Source organism: Rhopalosiphum padi, chromosome 4, assembly GCF_020882245.1.
Source record: "Rhopalosiphum padi isolate XX-2018 chromosome 4, ASM2088224v1, whole genome shotgun sequence".
NCBI classification, from domain to species: domain Eukaryota; kingdom Metazoa; phylum Arthropoda; class Insecta; order Hemiptera; family Aphididae; genus Rhopalosiphum; species Rhopalosiphum padi.
Genome location: NC_083600.1, coordinates 37,867,703 through 37,888,335, shown reverse-complemented (window position 1 = coordinate 37,888,335; position 20,633 = coordinate 37,867,703). Strand labels below are relative to the sequence as shown.

At 27.1% G+C, this 20,633-nt stretch overlaps 1 protein-coding gene across 5 annotated transcripts in view; it reads left to right on the top strand.

The window, feature by feature from the left end:
• Positions 1-20,633, top strand: part of LOC132928856 (uncharacterized) — a 154,237-nt gene that overhangs the window by 95,832 nt on the left and 37,772 nt on the right. For all 5 annotated transcript variants that reach the window (XM_060993776.1, XM_060993775.1, XM_060993773.1 and 2 more), the window contains one exon: positions 1,948-2,068. In XM_060993776.1, coding sequence (XP_060849759.1) covers positions 2,014-2,068 — 55 coding nt within the window. In that variant the 5' untranslated portion in view covers positions 1,948-2,013. The remainder of the gene's footprint in view (positions 1-1,947; positions 2,069-20,633) is intronic.

Genomic DNA, 20,633 nt, shown 5'->3' with positions numbered 1-20,633 from the left:
AACCCTATATATTTTATTTCCACGTGACATTAGGGTGGGTTCCTTTTCTCTTTTATTAATTAAATAAATCAGTTCAATACAATATTATCTTACTTTATTTGACTGCCAAGATCTCTTCTTGTGCTTAAGCATACATGAGAGATTTATAAATCCATTTTGTCGCGTAATTTTATTTTTCTTAAACTTTTACAGTTTGGCCAAAAAATTGTTTACACCACCATTTCGCACTGAACAAACCAGGTTGTAACCTGAATTCAATCAACTCATTCGTGATCATACATCTTCATAATGATAATAATATGATTTTGGTCAAACATATTTTATTTTATTCAAAAATATTGATGTATATTGTACATATATAAACATAAAATATAGGAAAACAATGAATGGCTTATTAATACGCATTCTGAACTATACACGAAAACATGTTTTCAAAAACTTGATTGATTCAAAGAGAGTATTTTAGAGTAATCAAAATAAATGTTTCACCATTCACACCTTAACCTAATAAATGACGTACCTAGGTATATAGTTCATATTATTATTGTTTATTACTGTTTACGACAGATGCTTGTACTCATATTATACAATGTAGTGTCGCAATGGCGCATTCAAGGAGGAGGCCCTCGGGCCCCTCCCCACTTAGTCATTATATTATATTTTAAAGGCCTAACATTAAATCCTAAATAATGTGTTAATAAAATGATATGATACGATATAATATTAAAATATCATAATAAATTTTGCTTAAATATATATCCAAGATTTGCCAATGCATATAGATACGCCAAAGCCGCGTGCACACTTCCGATCGAGCTCGTCAGTCATTGCATGACGGTATTGTCTTTCATTGAATTTATGCCAGCGGAGAGGGTAAATGCGTCGAGTGTATGTGCCTGTAGTGCGTGACCCGTCAGCCGAGCGGTCTACCACGTTTAATTCGGCTTAATTGACATTCCATTGGATTCCCGAGGCGTGTTGGCGGCGTTTATAACGACGGCAGCGGGGTAAAGGAAAAGGCAACGACTATAATACGCGAATACTCTCGAACACGCACACACACGATCGCGAACATTTGCCAAAAACGGCGGCCGATGATTATTCTTTATGTGGCTGTCGGCGAGTAATGCGCTGCGCGCGTGTATATTATATATGGCTTTATATAAGCTCGTGTAACTCAATTAACGTGGACCCGGAGAATATTATTTCGTAAAATGAATTTCGATTCGGTTGATTGGTCGATTGGTCAGAAACACCAAAGGGGTAAAAGTTGAAGGGGAAAAGCAAAAAATGTACTGAAATTAATTATACCAACTCGGTGGTGGTGGAGTGGGGTGCTGGTTTCTTTATACTATGTATATCGGCTTAATATTAATTCGGATGCAACAGATTCGCTAAAAGTTGCTTCGGCTACAACGGCTATAACGACAATAATATATTATATCGAAGAAAATAATTTTTTAAATCGAGTTTCTATCAAAAGATCAAGAATTCTTGCATAAAATATTATTTTAATTGTCTCGATCCAGCAGAGGGAAGTTTTCACAGTTGCTGGCAGCTGCAGCAGACTGCGTGCAACTATATATTTAGTTCAGATGATGATGTCTGTTGTTCATTAATTTCATTGTTTCAAGACGGAAGCGGCATAACTCGATATTATAATATTTTTTTTTTTAATATAAAATAAAACGCGTAATTACTTACTATATTTACCGACAATAACTGGACCGTACACCGACCAGTTCATCAGAGTATATAAAAATGTATATTCATTTGATGAAAAAAATATAAGTTTAAAATTATTGTTTACGTTAATGTAAAACTAGATGACACGGAAAGTAAATGCTCATCGAATCATCGCATCCATAATAATACATAATATCTAATGCAAACAATTTTCAGTTTAAAAAAAAATAAATTAAAGTACCTATAATTTTTTTCTTTCAGGTACAGCGTTATGATAATGATACCGAAACAGACGACTAGCAAACGACGTTAAATATAAAAACAAGCATGACGTATTGGCTGATGTTAATGCTGTCCATCTGGCCTGTTGCAGTCTCGTCAGGTAATGATGATTATTATCATTTCTATATTATCTGTTAATAGTAAAAAAAAATCTAAGTATAATTAATGCAGAAGTGTTTTTTGTTAATATATTAAAAACAAATAACTAAGCTTTAAATCACTAATATAGATGACTTAGATTTATTTATAGTACATCATAAGATAAGTATATACTGGTAGGGGTTTTAACACAGTCTTAATTATTCTTAGTTGGTTGCAATGAGTCACTTAAATTAATGTATAATACAAAAAGCGATAATAATTTTAACTTTAAATTGATAGGTATACATATTATAATGAAATACATAATTTTCAACAAAATATATAATTTGTTATCTTACTTGTAAAATATTTTATCCTATCATTATTAATTGACTTTTTAAATATAAATATTATTAGTTATTTTAATTCTGCAGATTTTTACTGAAAACTATAATAGAAAATAAGGAGAGAAATCTTGGATAAAACATATTATTTTCGTTTATTAGAGAAACTGTAAATTTCAAAACGCTAAAATATATCTTTTTAAAAATATGCACAAAAATGTATTAAATTAACATCATGAACGCATTTAAAGTGTAAAAATGTCACCGTTTTAATGGCCATATTAACGACAGTGTTAATAAATAAATTTTCGATGAAACACTTTCGTGCGAATATATATGAACTGCTTACCGAACTAAATAATGTACAGTTGTGCTTTAGTGTATAGGTACTTGACGATAATGATTATAACTATAAAAATAATTTATTATAAATGAAAAACTTATTTTATACCAAATGTGTTCAAGTCACAAAAGGAAAATTAAAAAATATATAAATTGTATTCTATAAAATCATTAGATTATTTTTACTAACACTGATATAAAAACTATAATATTAAATTTAATAATAATAATATAAAAATAAAAGGTGATAATAATAAATATATAAATTAATATTAATATGTATATCAATTTATTTATTAATAATAATATTCTGAACCTTTCAGTTTTTAAATAAACCGTAGTTAAATAGTTGGCACACGTACTGATTGTATTTTGTAAAATGTTTATTATTAAATTTAACATTCTTTTTTTGATTAATGACCTTTTTTAAAATTATTAATTTTAATGAAATTAAATTGAAATGCCAGTAATTGTTTCAATTTAGTGATTGGGTAAAATAAAATATTTCCGTATTATTGTTCGGAGAGTTTTAAAAAATATTTCCATTGAGTTGGACGTTGGTGATATATATTTAATGTGTTCAATTTAAGTTAAATTATATTTACTGTATTTTATCCCAGTATAGTACTTATTAATCCCTAGTTATCAAAATAATCATTTCTATTTTTAATGAATTTTCTTCTAAATATTATGATATACGTTTTAATGATATCAATAACATAATATGTGCAGGTATACTAGGTACTATTTATAATATGTTTTATGTAACTATATTTTTTCAAACCTATCATCCGATGTTTTGTTGTAAAATTCCAAGTTTTACCAATATTTTTTAATGTTATATACATAGTTTTACCTTGGTATTTAATCTTTAATTACATTTATTTTAATACTTTCTTAATTTGAATTATTTCATAATCATCAAAGAATAATAATTTACTTAACTGAAAAAAAAACAATTAACAATAGGCGCTCAAGGGCGTATTTATATGTATGTGTGATGTGTCTGCCACAGAAACAAAAAGTAGAGTACATGGTTTATACTTGTTATTTTTTCCACTGATACCTATGTTTTTTTTATTTCATTCACTGGATTTAAATTATTACCAAACTGAAAATATGTAGTAATTTTATTTAATTTTGTAAGAGTAACAGTCTTGATAGTTATCTTTATCTGAAGTTATAATATTTTTTGATACAAAATAAAAACTTGACATCTTGATGTCTAGAAATAAAAATAAACTTTATGTATATAATGTTTAATTCCGATAATTGAAACTGATATTAAATAAGTAATTGATTGTATAGTGTTTTTAGTTTTTATATTATTTTATAAATTAATTATTGAAATGCAAATATGTGTCTAAATATTATTATTTCTGAAAACAATATAAATAAAACGTATTATAATATTACAATATAACTTATAAATATTTAAATTTTTTTTTATAAATTAAGTTGTTCTAAAAAATCAAAGGAATGAGTAAAGTACCTATACTTCATAATTTGTAAGTGTGTGAATATTTATTTTTATGTTTGAACGCTAATTTTTATATCTGTAAACAGAGATGGATTTATATTTATTTAATGTAATTATTTTTTGCAGTACTTTCTTTTTTTAATCAAGTTAAATACAATGTATTAAATTAATATATTTACATTATGGAGGTTAGTTAGTGTAGCTTTAAATGACCTTAAATAAGAAATGTTCTTTTAGATTATAACTTTCCATTCAAGATAAACTTTTCAAGAAATTAATTATTTATAAAAATGTAAAATTTAAGATTAACATAATATTATTATATACATTTTGAAAAAAATATCTATTTTCATACAATATAATATTAACATCACCTACAAGTTTAATTGGATTATAAATAATTAGCTATAACTATAAATCTTAATATATATATATATATATATATATATACATATATTCATATACAATTACAAATTACGAGTATTATAATTTTCATGTGGACATTCATAATTTGAAATATATATCAATATGCATTTATATTATACTTCCTTTATTTTAATAAAAATTTACAATGTATGATGGTTTTTATTTACAATACAATATTTATTGGATATAAATCAATATTGTAACTTTATCTAACGCATCGTTTAACTTATAAGTATACCATATAATATTTATGTATATAATATGATAATACGTTTACTTTTATAATTTGTAGTTTGTATTAAGCAATACCTTATACAGTCAACAACAAGCATTGCAACTCTAAACATTAATAATGTTAAAATTCATTGGAAAATTACCGAATAACATTAACGTTCGTAAACCTTATTCTTTGAATCTAGTCGTTAGATGACGGAAATTAAGTGGATATTTTCCTTCAAGTCATGGCCAAATTAAAGAGAATATTCTTAAAAAAATCACCCAAGTTATATTATATTGTAAATGTAATAAATATAATAAAAGAGTTAAGAATTTGTTAGTACGGGGAGACATAAATTATATTAAGAGATGAATTTTATAAGATTATAAAATTGAATTTATACCTTAGCATTTCTTTTACATTTTATTATGTTATATAATGCTTAGTTGCTAAGTTATTAAATTTTACTCTTCGCAGAAATCACCCACTTAAAATACCTTTTTTCGCTACATATTATACAATAAGCTGATTGGGTAAAATAATTTTTAAGGAAATAAACAAATTTCTATTTTTTAAATAAATTAAAAGACTGAAATAGAATTACCAGCTATACCATGAATACGTGATGAAACAACACTATGTAATATTAAGAAATCTGGTTACAAACTTGCGGTTTTCTAAGATTATTCATTTGATGTATTTGCGTCTGATGGCCATTTGACATTGGTATCTAAAATTCTAAACCCATAGTCAACTCATTTTGATAGAACGTTATTTGTTTACTTAATATCTACTAAGTATACAATTGAATAATATAAAGTTTGTAATTTCATTGACCACACAAAAATCCATATAGATTGTCAATTAATTTTAAATCAGGGACTCAAAAACTTAGGGTTATTCACTAACTTGGTCAACACCTGGTAGTAACATCTGCAGCTTTTGCTCTTCTGTATGGGGCATTTATAGTAACAATAGTTTATAACGATACTTAGGGGACCCGGGTGAATGACCGTTTTTACTGACTTAAAGCCCTCTGTGTTTACTGACCAAATAATAACATTTGCATCGTTATTTAAGGTTTTAAACAATAATATATTTCAGTTCCAAACATAACGTCATATAATAAATAGATAGATATAAACATTTTTAAAAATATTAATAGTAATTATTGAAATCATTTTTTTCATCATAACTTGGCGATTTAAGTTATATTTCAACGCACCTAATAGCATTTTTAATTCATTACAAAATATTTTAATTTTATTAATCAATTTCAATAATATTCTCCGTCAATACATAATTAACACGATTAATTAATAATTGCAATTCGTATAATTATTAATAGAATTTTTATTTAAGAAAAACAATTTGTTAGATTGCATACTTGTAAGTTTAAAAAAAAATCCGAGGTTATACTTACCATATTTTTTAAATTTGTATGTAAAAACCTAAATGTATTAGGTATGTTTTTATTCACAGGACGTGACATCTATGTTTAGTATCTTTACTCATCTTATATGTTTACGAATACTGTTGTAATCGATTAACGACTAACGTTTAGAATCATCTATAAATATTTTTGTTATTTTTAATGTTAATTAAATCTATTGCCAACTATCTACACGGAAACATAATCTTCTTGTTGGTTTTTTCAACCTTTTAAGAAAACTTTTATGCTTTCATACTTATTTAATAGAATTTTTTTGCTGTATAACTATTAAAGAACATAAATAATGTACCTGACATACATTTTAATAAAAGAAAAATGTACAATAATAGGTACATATAGAAATTATATAAAAACTCTATAGGTCAATGTAAGTTTAATATTAATTTATTGTGTTTAAGGTAGAGACAAAAATACGATTACATCACGTTATCTTGCTCCTGAATATAATCTAATAATATTAAATATATTAAAATATTCTATTTTAATGATATTTATTAGTGATGATAAAGTATTTTATTATTTTATAGGCAAGTTAGAAAATGATTATTAATTATTAATTTTTATTTTTAGTTAAAAGTCATTATTTTTACCTGCTGCGAATATTTAAATATATTATTGATATTTTTCTATAGGAATTGAATTTACAATAAGCAGTCTGTAATATAATGTTGTTTAATGTTTGGGAAAAGAGAACGTTAACATGAAAATGAACAATGAGATAAGAGACGATTTTACTACCTTTCCCACCCTATTCACTAAAAAGTTGATATCGCAGTTACACCACTACTGAGATTGTAACAAATATTTCATTATATTAAAATTCATTCATCTGGACATCCCAAAATTAAAATTAAAATATATATTTTAACTTTTAAACATAACAACAGTATACACAACTTATACATTTAAAACTTTAATTAAATTAAAATGAAATATTAAAAATGTTATCTGGTGTTCTATTATATTAGGTTTGTTGCAAGTAATAAAATTATCACGAAATCAGAATAAATAAACAGATAATATATTCTTTTATCCAAAAAATGGTCAACATTTTTTTTTTAATTTATGTGATTATTTTTTATCATTTATTTATTTATTTTTTGATTCTGGCGTATTTCAAAAAAAAACATTGAATTTACTTATATTGTTTATTTATTTATACAATTTTATTATAATTATTTATTTAAAAATCTAAAAAAGTGCCTCAAAAAATTTGTGAAGTTTACTTCAATAGTATACTATACTATTTTACTAACACAAAAAAAATCAAAACACCCTTTTTTATCATTTAACTCAGAATAACTTTTTAAAAAAACTAAAAATTAAATGTATACATTAAATTAACTGATTTTTTATATTTATCTTAACTGAGTATCAATAAAATAAATTAAATTAATTGTTATACAAATATTAATATGTTTTTTTTTTCATTTATATATTATATCACTATTGTTGAGATACTTAAAAATTAATTCTTTGTATGAAGCAGCGTAGTTACTTACAATAAAAGTGCGGATTATTTCAATATTAAATTTAATACAATGTAATCTGAGAAAATTTAATAATCTTAGCTAGTCAAATAATCCACTATATTTTTTTATTCGTTTGTGTATTAAGCTGACCCATCTCATTTCAAACAGTAAAGTAATGCTTTATAATGCTTTTTTTTATTCTTATTCTATTATAACCGTTGGCTAACAGGCATTATATGTTGATTATACTAACTATACTAACTAGTAACTATATATAGTATTTTTTTTTGAACCTTAAATATTCTCAAAAAAATTTTCACATAATTCAATACATTTTATTGCATATTACAAAATTCATAATTTTAATTTTAATGTTTGTAATTATATCTAGCTGAGTTCATTAAATAATTAAAAGGTTTCTCGAATATAATAAAAATATAACAGTCATTTTCTCAATAACAGTCAGGTTGGTTACAAATTTCAATCTTTGTCATAAATTAGTAGAAAAAAAAGAGTGGAAATTGTAACTTAATTTGTTTTGTTTTTTGAAAATCAATTTAGATTTATATTTTTGTTACAATATACATTAATAGTGTTTTTTAGTATTATTTAGTTTAAAAATCAGATTATATCATATTTTCGACAAAAAACCCATTTTGACAGTACCAAAAACATATAAGATAAATGATAATCATACATTATAATAATTAAGATCATTTTTATTATTTAATCATTAATCAATATACTTATAATTGCCTTCAAATCAAAATATTCAATTAAAACGTTTGTTTTTTTAATAATAAATTATTTTTAGTAAATATTTTATACTTTACTGTTTTATCATGCTAACCTCTCTTATTAACAACAAAATGATTATTTATTTGTATCCCATTTACAATTATAAAAACAATAATATAAAAAATTATAAACTATTTTTTTGGGGGAAATACATTAACTACTGACGTCTAAATTAAAAAGTTAAGATTCATTATAATATGTAAAGTGTGTACATTTTTATTGTTTGATTAGATAATTAGATAATATTAGATAATTAGATATTATTAGATAATTTGAGCTATAGATTTAGTTTCAAGAAGACGGGAAAGGCATACAAATAGTAGGTTTGATGTTCTTAATATAGTTCACAATAAAGTTGTACTCTTGTTGTCTTTGCAAATTTTCATGCCAATTAATTTCATTGGAGCGTAGCTCTTAATTTATTTAAATGACAGGGACTTTGGTGGCATTACCTTTTTAAGGGTTTGCAGTTTTTTATACGACCTTGTACTACCTATACAAGTTTATATTACTTCCCTATCCATAACGCAGCACTTAATTATGGTATATACTCGCATAATAATATACTCTACCATTTTGTGTTTATATCCGATGCCCTCCCGAGACGATGCCAAAAGTCGTATTTTATGCAAATAATAATAATATTCGTATAAGTTATATTCCTTTGCATCGTATAAACTGATTCATATTCTTGTTATTTTGTATTCTGCTAATAGACAGCGTAGTACGGAGTTTAATGGCCCTACACGGTACTCTTTTTATCTACTTGAAATTCATTCTACAAATTTGAACGCATTTATATCACCCGCGTATAGACGCCGCTTCAATAAGAAAATAAGCAAATAAAAGACTTCATTTCACTCGTTCATTTATTATTCGATTTTTATACGACCCATTAAAATCTTCCCCTTAATGGAATTTAATTTTCCATAAAATGAAAGCAGGTAGGTACCTATACTAGATATTTTCGAACACTCATTATGCCAGACGGAATATTCAGACGAATTAATTCGACTAAAGTGCAGTTATATAGTAAAGCTAATTCTCTAAAAGCACACGGTGCAATAGTTCAAGCAATTTTTTTTTAAATATAACGAATTTAGTCTTGAATAGATCTTCCTTCCCACTGTTATTTAGAAATGGTATTTTAAGGTAAAAATAAACACAAACAGTTAATAAAAAAATAAAGGTATAACAAGAACTATATTATGAAGTTTTTACAAGCACATATAGGTCAAATTCTCATTTTAACAAAAATAAACATTCATTATTAACTAAAATAAAGTGTAATATTTAATAACGTTACTGTTAAAGTAAATATGTATTATATAGGTACGCAAGTAATATATATATTTTAATAACGGAAAACAGTTCCATGTTTTAAATACGGTTTAATAGTTACAATTAAAAATGCAATTTTTTAAAGAAATAATATGTATATATATATAAATTCACATAAAAATGCACACCGTAAATGTATGTTTAAGCATAATTATTTTCTATAATATTCTCTAGTTACAATTATGAAATGAATCTCAAAGTTGTTCTAATTAATTCAGCTACGAACTCGGGGACACGTAAACATGTCCGTCTTTGACGTTTCACTTTTAGAAATGAGAAAGTGTTGAACAACAATTTTCTAATTAATGTGTTTAATAAATTGTTCTCTGCTGTGAAGTTTAGCAAATTTATCAATTATAAAAATTTCATAAAAAAAGAAAATATAAAATATATTTATAATTGGACATTTTTTGATAATGTATTATTTTAATATCATATTAGCATTTTATCGAATATTTCTTAATGCGTTCTCTGAAAACGTTAATTTTATTTACTTATAATTTATAATAGCATGATTTCAATAAACTTTAAAATTAATACGTTATTAAACTAAAATTTAAATTATAACAGTTACATATCAATACCTATACATTTTTTTTTTATAAAGTTTTCATGCTGGTAATATAATAATATGCCCTTACCCATGGGTGTCTTTATTGTAAAATAGTTGTTTACCAGATAAATTTTGTTTTGTGGGCGTTTTCAATCTTATCTTATTATATTAAACTATGTAGTATGTACTGCCATTTTTCGCATTTCACGCATTATACAGGGTGGTTTTTTAGGTTAAGTGAAAAATTGACTATGAACCATAGAATAAATTACGAAACAGGATAAAGATGATAACCATTAATATTATTGTAAGATGTGGATGTAGTGCAGTGGTTATCGAAGGTGGATGAGTGAGGAGAAATAGGTGAAACCGTTAGGGTCTCTCACGTCCAAAAAAATAAATGCTTTAAAAAATTCCAACAGATCGGTGCTTAACACGTCGGATAACGCTCGAGACAATGACCGATGACGATAACGATGATAACAAAAATTATCATTATATATACGTATATAATATAAGACCAGTAATAATAACTCGAATATATATATATTACATTTTACACCTAGTACTGGGTTAAAGTTGTACGTACAGTGCGTAAGTCGTCATCATCGGGGGTCGGCAGGGGCTTGTCGTGAGGGGTGACCGAACTACGTGATTACGACCGGAAGTCGTGGCTAGGAAAATCGCGATGGGTCCGCGCTCTATAGCTCGCCGAAAATCTGAACGTCCTTCCGCTCACGCCAGCACAACCTCCATCGACGTGCGCTATCGGTGGACCCCACGCGGAGACGGCTGCAGCAACGACATCGGCAGCGGTGGCGATGGGGCGAGAAAAACCCGGCACCCCACCGCCGCTGTTAATCGGCTTAAATGAAACGTATTAATCGTTTTAGCGCGGCCGCTCGAGCGTTCTAACCGAATTAATATTTAATTTCCGCCCCCCCTCCCAAATAAAAGGTTTTCGAGCTGGAAGGGGATGCATATATATTATATATGCTTACGAATGTATTATAATGTATAAGAATTAAACGCGGACTTAAGGGTAGCGACTAGCTGTGTTCGAGAGACGTATGATTCGGTGGCAGCAGCAGCGGCGATGGGTGTCTATGTGTACTCGCGGCGCGAGGCGACTACAGCGACGGCGGAGGCGATGACGACGACGAGCGGCGCGCGCGCGCGTATCGATCACCTCTCTCTCTGTCTATAGCGCGGCCGCGCAAACACCCACACACTCGCTGACGGGCGGTCGGTCGTTTGCGCCGACAAACCGCTAAAACGTAAACTCAGCGGCAACGGCGACGGCGACGGCGTTGTCGGTAACGTTGCAAAACGACGGTCCGCCGCCAAATTGTATAGGACGGTATGTTATTAAATTATACCAATCTGCCGTCCTACGTCACGAAATTTTTGGATGGCGGGTGAAGGGTATAGGTAATCATAAAAAAATTACGGACTAAAAATACCTAATTTATTAGCTAAACAAAACCAAAGTTCGTTTTTATCTCGAGCATTCGATTAAGAATTCTGATTGAAGTGCGAACTGTTTATCACTCTGCCTGGGTTAGGTATAGTCTGTATAATCAAGTAATTATTTATAAAATGCACCAACACTTTTATTTTAGGTATCTATGTATCTACATAACATATTATTATCTACTTATGGAAGCTTATAATAATATAATATATATATATATATATATATGTATATTATACTCTTTAGGCAAATAATTTAGGTGATAAATTATATAACCTGTGAAGAAAAAAATAATTAAGTTAATCTATTACAAATATTTCAGTGAATTGCTTTTTTTTAAAAAAATCATAACCAGGCCACCGGGGTAGAGAAATTCTGAATACGTTTATATAGCACTGGTTATTACTAATTATCATGGGTTTTTCTGGGTAACTTTATGTGTAATTTTCAGGGTACTATAGGTATGTATTTTTTCATATGTACTCTAACAAGGTTAAAATAATAATACTTTTTATAAATACACATAGAATGATTATTTAAGCACGCTCACTCTATTTTATGCTTAAACTACACATTTATTAAATACTATTTTATGAAGTCATTAAAAATCGTCATATGGTGTATATCGCCATTATTTCCCATAGAACTTTACAAAGTTACTAACCTTTATAGTACACATATTTATTAAAATATGTAAACACTATTAACGAAACGACGATACTCTAAAAAAAACGTAATTTATTAAGTAGGTACACATATGATATTTTATATTTTTCTATAATAATTATAATAACAAATAAGATTTAACTCGTATTTTACTAACTTATCTAGATATACTATGTTTATAAATTGAAATACACATTAAACTATAAATAATTTATAATGCGCAATTAACGGTCGTAGAAGAGTATGATTAATAAACTAACCACAAAAGAGGCATTTAAATAATTCTATTGTATAGATCACATTATTGTGAAAACGTTTACCTTGACGTGCTGATTTCGGTTTAAATTCCTGAAAAATGGATGACGTAGTTTTTCTAACCATAAATGACTCTAAATATACAAACAAGAGTCGTTTCCTCGGAATTTCATCGATGTGCATACCATAATTAAATACGCACTCATGGATGATAACACAAAAATGGTTTTATCGAGAATTAAACAACACAGTGGATGTGGAGGAAAAAGACAGCGGCGATTGCGTTTTTTCCATGACTGACTCACTGGCGATGGAAAATATCGCAGTTACCAACTCATAATTATTTTACCATATTATGCAATATGGTCAACGGTTAATGCGGTAAATAGTATTATACCACAATCAAGGTGATCAATGTCCGTATGGTTTAAGTTACTTGGTATTGGGTAACTAGTGGTCTTAAAAGAAAACGATAGTCGCCAATTGTCAATTGTTTTTTTCTATTATATCCGCTTAGTCGATCGTTTTTGCGTCGCTGTTGGTGAGTGCGTAAAATACTAAAATGTCGAGGAGTTCGATTAAATTCTGGCAAAACGAATTTATAGTTAGTTTTATATTTCGATTCGACGTGATACCTATTTCTCTAGAATAACGGTTTGTTGGGTGTTTAAGTAAGTCATACACCGGTTACATCATATTATATTGTATTATTCTATATTATTCATAGGTTTTTCGCACTAAAACGCAGTATAGCTTATTACAACTAGGATGTATCTACGATGGTTAAATAGAATTTATGGTAGTTGCACATAATAAACTTTATTAAATTAAGTGTAAACTTATGAAGGTTTGTAAAATTAAGAACTTTGAAAAGATGGTTGCGTGATCGCTAAACCTTAAGTGCCATAAAAAAAGTTTTTATTTTTTTAATTGACTGCATAATATAGCAAGTACTTAAAAATGTTAAAAATTAGATCTTGAATCTACGCAGTGTGAAAGCATAACAATTGGTCGAGCATGCTTAAGAAATCGTTTTTAATCTGTATACGTATTACGAAGGCCATAGACGTATTTATGAAGAGGGGGCGATGAGGTGATGGGTTCACCCTGCAGGCTATTGTGCTGGACGACACTTTTTACATTCTCATATTTGCATTTATAATTTTTTGTACCAAACATTGTAATCTTGTTAGAATACATAATTTATTTTATCGTTATTATTATGCACCGATCATATTGTAACGACAAATTAAAAAGCAACGTGCTTCGATTTCATGAATAAAATAATGTTTCTTGATAATAAAATATGTTTTTTTTTTTTTTTTGAATTGGTTTTACTATTTTATTAAACGATAAATTATATTTTGTTCTGTAATATTTACATTTACCATATTGGGTAGAGGCAAAATAAAATTAATATCAAGAAACAAAAATTCTAAGTACGTGTCTACTCTATTTCTCACGTTAGAAGCAGGAAATTCTAATATAATATTTTCATCCCTCAACTGTGATTACGGAAATCGGTGATCAAATAACAGTATCCGTAGATAGCACGTCAGTGGTCGTCGATTATCACGTGAGTGAAAAAAAATGGCGCACTCAGCAATATATTTCGTGTGCGTAAATATGACGGATTTTTAAATGTATCACAAGTTCGTGATACGGGGATTTTTTTTTATATATAACGATGACTCATCGTCTAATAATTTCTGCTTTACACCACCGCTAGTTCATCATTAGAACTCATCCATCTCTCTCTCTCAAGGGCCGTCGTCCGCGGCACCGCTAGTCTATACTTTTTTGCTCTTTTACGCCGCTCTCTCAGCCCTCTCCTAAATCAACCCAACCCTCTCCATCATCACTCATCGCTATAGCAAACGACCGTTTACTATACATACTCACACATGCACAGACTTTTCTAACAAAAAAAAAGAAAAAGAGGGGGAAAAGGTGCCATCCATAAAAGCCAAAAACAATAGCCTTGTCAAGACACGTGGACGCACGGCCGTTCGATTTGTAAGGACGATTTGTTGACAACGCGATGAAGGACACGCTTACACATACACACAACACTCGCTATACACAGTAAAAATACCGGCCAAAAAGCTAGTACCTATCAAGAATATCCGTCCGGACCATTATACGGTTAATGTTACGCAGCAGTATATTATTATTACCTATGTTATATAGGTGGGTATACACATCCCCCAACGGGTCTAATGAGATTACCTGGGCGCAACAAACTTTGAAATAATTTCCCGTATAATGTATAAATATATATGTATATATCCACACACACACACAGGTATAGCATATAAACCTAATTAAACGATATATGCATGCACGTGCCCATATATGGTATACGCTTGCGAATATCATCGACGAAGACGAATTAGACGGGCATTTTCGTTCGTTAAAACGTCTTGCCGCGGTTAATTGAATTTCCTTGTATAGACGTAGCACGGCGCTATCCGATTCCCAGGATCCTCCGCCACCGTCCAAAGTCCCGGCGCACTTATCCCCCCAAGGGATTATACTATTATTATTATTATTATTATTATTATTATTATTCGTTAACAACGGTTTCCAGTTACACCATCGCATATTCCACGAGTATAAATTATACAACTATTATTATATTATAAATGCGTATAGAAGTTGAGGTATATATATATATATATATATAAGTATTATCGTGATGTACACTCGCCACATATGACATGTATTCATTATAGTTGTAACATAAATACCTATCGTATCTTGTAAACGCGATTCTTTCGAACCCACGTTCGGCTTCATCATGATAATATGCGTGGTATAGACGACACCACAGTAAGTGTTTAACTTATATACATATAATATATATGACATAAAATAAGGATAGGTGGGACGCCACAAACCCCTTCTCAGATTGTCTGACACTCGTGAATACAAGATTATTAAAGTCGTCGTCGGAACAATATGATGTATACATATTCGTGTGTCGTGTAGTCTAAAGTCTTCCCGTACCTAAGAATACGTTTATGTGACGTGACCACCAGACAAGGGACTCAAGAACAACACACGACTCAATGATATAAATTTCACAAAATATTAATATTATATGTATGATGGTGTTTGATGTCATCGCGTGGCCGAGCAATATCTATCTTCGGTACACTATCCACTGTCGCTCAGTAGGTAGCGTGAGTGTGTTTTATTCGTTTTTATGTGCGTGATATTATACTGATATATGGCCCGAAATTAAGAGCCCAATTGAAATGACACTTGAACGCGTGACGTGTAAGCTGTTACATTTATGTATTAATTCCTATAAATAATACATTATTGGAGTGCGTTTCTTTCAAGGCCGACGATAATATAATAATTTAATATTATAGTGTATTATTGATCAAAAATCATCTTACGGTAATAAATTCTCTTATACCTACTTAATACTTGTATTATGTTGGCACTATAAATATACAAAATTGATAAACATTATTTACATTAATAAATGGAAACATTAAAACATTTTTTTTTTTAATTTGCTACCCAAACCATCTAAACTTAAAAAACTAAAAATTAATAATTAAACAATTTGTTAAAATAATAAAATATTATATAATACTAAATATTGTAAAATATCAATCATTCTGCATCAACAGTTTAAGAAAGTAATTTTGCTTCGATTTACAAAATAAAAAATGTCAATAACAAATTTACATTAAAAATCACTAAGAATATAAAATGATAAAAGTTAAATTTTAGTAAAAAATAAAGTTGTATATTCATGATCTACTCTGTAACAAATTTTTTTAAGCCCAAAAATTGAATAAAATATTATATTATTGGTATACATTAAAATATTCAATAATATTTTTTGATAAATATAGGGAAATTACATAGCAAATAATTTTCGATTATTATATTTTACAACTTTTAAGCATAAACTATACATTTTTCTTTATTTTCCTTATTTATATAGGAAAATTACTCTGCAGCATAATATTTTAATCACCTTAATACACAGTGTTGCGTTATTCTATTAAATATTACATACGTTAATTATGTGTTTGTATCATAATGCATTAGGTTCTGAGCGCGAAGAATGTCTCGGGAAAGACCAACCACATGCAACATAATTTAATATATTATTGTTATGATTGTTATGAATATTAGTTGGTTTTTTTTCATTTAAATACATTTATTATGTTGAGCTACCGCCTGCTAAAAATTTATCCAAATAAGTAATTCGTGGTATTGTTATTATTTTGCTTTGTCAAGAGTAAAAATAGACTGACTTCAATTACCATAAACATTTAGTATAGTATAGTATAGTATAATGTGTAGTAATATAATATGTAAGAATACTTTTACTTAAGTTTTTATATACGGAGTATAAGGATCAAGACCTTGGAAAGATAACGCGAACAAAAGACAAGCTTTTTATTCCTTTCATCTATTTAAACGAACACGTACAATTTTTTGCAATACGTTTATAAAGTATAATTACTCATCAAAGTATATATTTTGCTTTAAAGGATTTTATCATGTCTGTGAGAAATACATAAATTCATAATATATATATATATATATATATTTTATAGATTTAATTTAATCCTTAAAAAACAGATTTAATTATTATAAAATAAAAAAAAATATATTATTTACGCTGTATAATTTTTCGTATGATTTGTTTACTTAAAGTTAAAACAAATTTTAATCTAATATTTACCATAAATTCTATGTAAAAATGACAAAATAATAAAATTGAATTAAAATTAAAATTATAACGAAATCATATATTTTCATCTCTATTTCTCATGTATATGATATGATATGTTATAAATTATATTCGTATAGAAATATAAAAAAATTTATTGAAGCTCACTTATAAATTTAATTCGGTCATTTCCTAGTAAACCTTGATTAAAGTCCGTTTTGTTTACGTTATATTATAATATTATATAACGTGGGTTTTATTCAGAATTAACTGCAATGACGGACTATAGTATAGTAATCCTTGTACAAACACTATTACATTTTTTAAATGTGTTTATGCGAGCAGAGACCTAATCTACGCAATTTCAACCAGAGGTTTTGAATATAGTTCAGGTGATTCCTATAATATATCTTTATAAATAATGTTTTAAGGCAGCTGCAAACTTTCTTTATGTCATATAATGGACATAATATTGTTTTACTTTTAAATTAAAAATATAAAATTACCAAAATGTATATTATATACAATTTTATCTAGTTAAATATAGTCAGTACTTAATAAAATGTATGGTTTAAGTTATGAAACATTAAATATTTATATTTAAATGGTGATTTACCAATAGCATACTTATTACATTTTCTAATTTAATAATAATTTTTTTTTTCAAATATTACTTAGACATTTTTAATATACTTGAAATGTTTCAAATACCTGAGACTTTTTTATACAGATTGAGAAGTACCTTGTAACGATATGAACTTCCATTTTTCATATAAATCCCTTTTTGTTACACTAAATATATAGCGCTAATTTTTCTGAGTATTTTGTTTTATAAAAATTAAAATTCAAGTGAAGAGTAAAAATTAATAATAAAGCATTTGAAATTAGGGTTTTTAAATATATTTAAAAATTTAAAACAATCAAAATATGACGGATTTTGTCATTAAATAAAAATAATTTTGAGCATACTTGGTGAATCACAGTATAATACACAACAGTTTGTTAGAAAAAAATATTATAGTAATTAATGTTTGAAATTAATATTATAAGATAACAAAATTATTATAATTCATAATTTCTGTAAATAATATTTAGCAACTTATTATTCATTAATTTTTTGTAACGTCATTAATTTTTGGATTTCATTAAGGACTACGCTTTGAAGTTAGACGATTTTTCTTTTAATTTTAATTAATTAAATTAATAAAAGATGATATAAATTAAAATAATAAATACATAAATAAACTGATAAATCATATAATATTAATATTTATCTTGTATACAGATTGCACTTGCACAATCCAACATTGGCGTTATTCCAAAAATGAGAACATTAATTAATTTGAAAACAATAAATAATTTAAATATATATCGATAAATACGTTGTTTTATTGTTGTTTGCTACTATACCTAACTATTTAATTTCTTAACTTTATCTAACAATTTTAAACAGAAAATAGTTTTACATTACTCATGAAAATAGTTTATCATCACATATTAAATAACTGTTTCTAAAAACTTATAAATATAATTTAAGAAATTTGTTTTACTTGTTAGTAATTTAGTATTATTATACCTTACATGATACAAATAAAAATATCCATAGAAATAAACAATATTTTGTTCTTATCTCTGATCCCATAAATGGCAAAAATTGCTTAAATCATACTATGTTATGCTATCATCATATCTTTTTAAAATGTAATTTCACCTTTCACAATTCCAGTTTTAAGTTAGTTAAACTTTAAAAATGCAACATTGTTATAAAATATATTGTAAGTCTTGCATGTATATTATTGAAAAAATAAAAATTGAAAATAGCGTTTTAAAAAATTATTACAATCAGAATAGGTTAAAAATCAATAATTTTTCCCCCAAATTTCTTGAAAATATATGTATAATTTGAATAATTAACAATGATGTTTATTGTTGTAATTGTTGTAATTTTTGTAAATAATAAGTAAAAGTGGAGAACACGAAATTATAATTTGAAGAGGTTAGTGGGTACTTTATTATGTATGAAAATAAAATTATTCAACCCAGAATATATTATAAAAAGAGAATCGTATTAGTATGCCAGCTAGCTAAAGGATTCTTAAATAATGGCATAAAAAAAGGCAAATAAATGAAAACAATATAATAATATAGAATAGTAAGTACTATTATGATTTAAGTTCAAAATGTAGTGGGGATTAAATTTTGGGAGTAGTTTGGATCTGTATCACATACGTACCCAATTTTTAAATTCTGTTATATCCATAGTAATATAGCATTAAAATAAATAAATAATGTATATGATATATAATTGTTAAATAAATTATGAAAAATATTACGCCTCCGATAAATGGTTTAAATATTTATTATTTTTTTTTTTTTTAATATAAATATTTAAACATCAATTTAAACAATTTAAGAATACTTATAATATAATTATGAGGTCTCAGCTATACATTTAATAAAATAACTTTAAGTAAATAAAACATATTTAAGACATTTGATACATTACAATATTGATTTTCAACCACAAAATAAATACAGAACACCGATATATGTTTGAAGCTTACCTCTTATCTTGTAGCTTAAAGACTTGGTGAATTGAGAAGTGGTATAAATTTCAATACTATTCTCACATTACTCTTCTATACTTCTCTAATATAAACTATTAAACAGTTCTAATCATTAATAAACGATTGAATTGCGTTTAACCATTGATCTTGTGTTAGTTTAACGTACATACAATTTTCATTATAAAGTTCCCTTTGAAAATTTGAAGATAAAAGAAAGTATGTAGCTAAAAGTATTGAATATATATTTTGCTTTCGGAAAAAATCCCTTTAAATATTGATATATATTTATATTATATATGTTATATGTGTTACAAATGTGTTTAAAAATATGAAATATATCCCATCGGTGTAGGTTGTTTATTTATTTTTTGAAAGCAATGTTTAGAAATCAGTGATAAACTGCCCACTTTTAGAAGTAGTCAAACCATATATAAAAGGTTTATGCTCTTTCCCATGGAGCTTATGATCAATCAGGTTGACGAGGGAATATA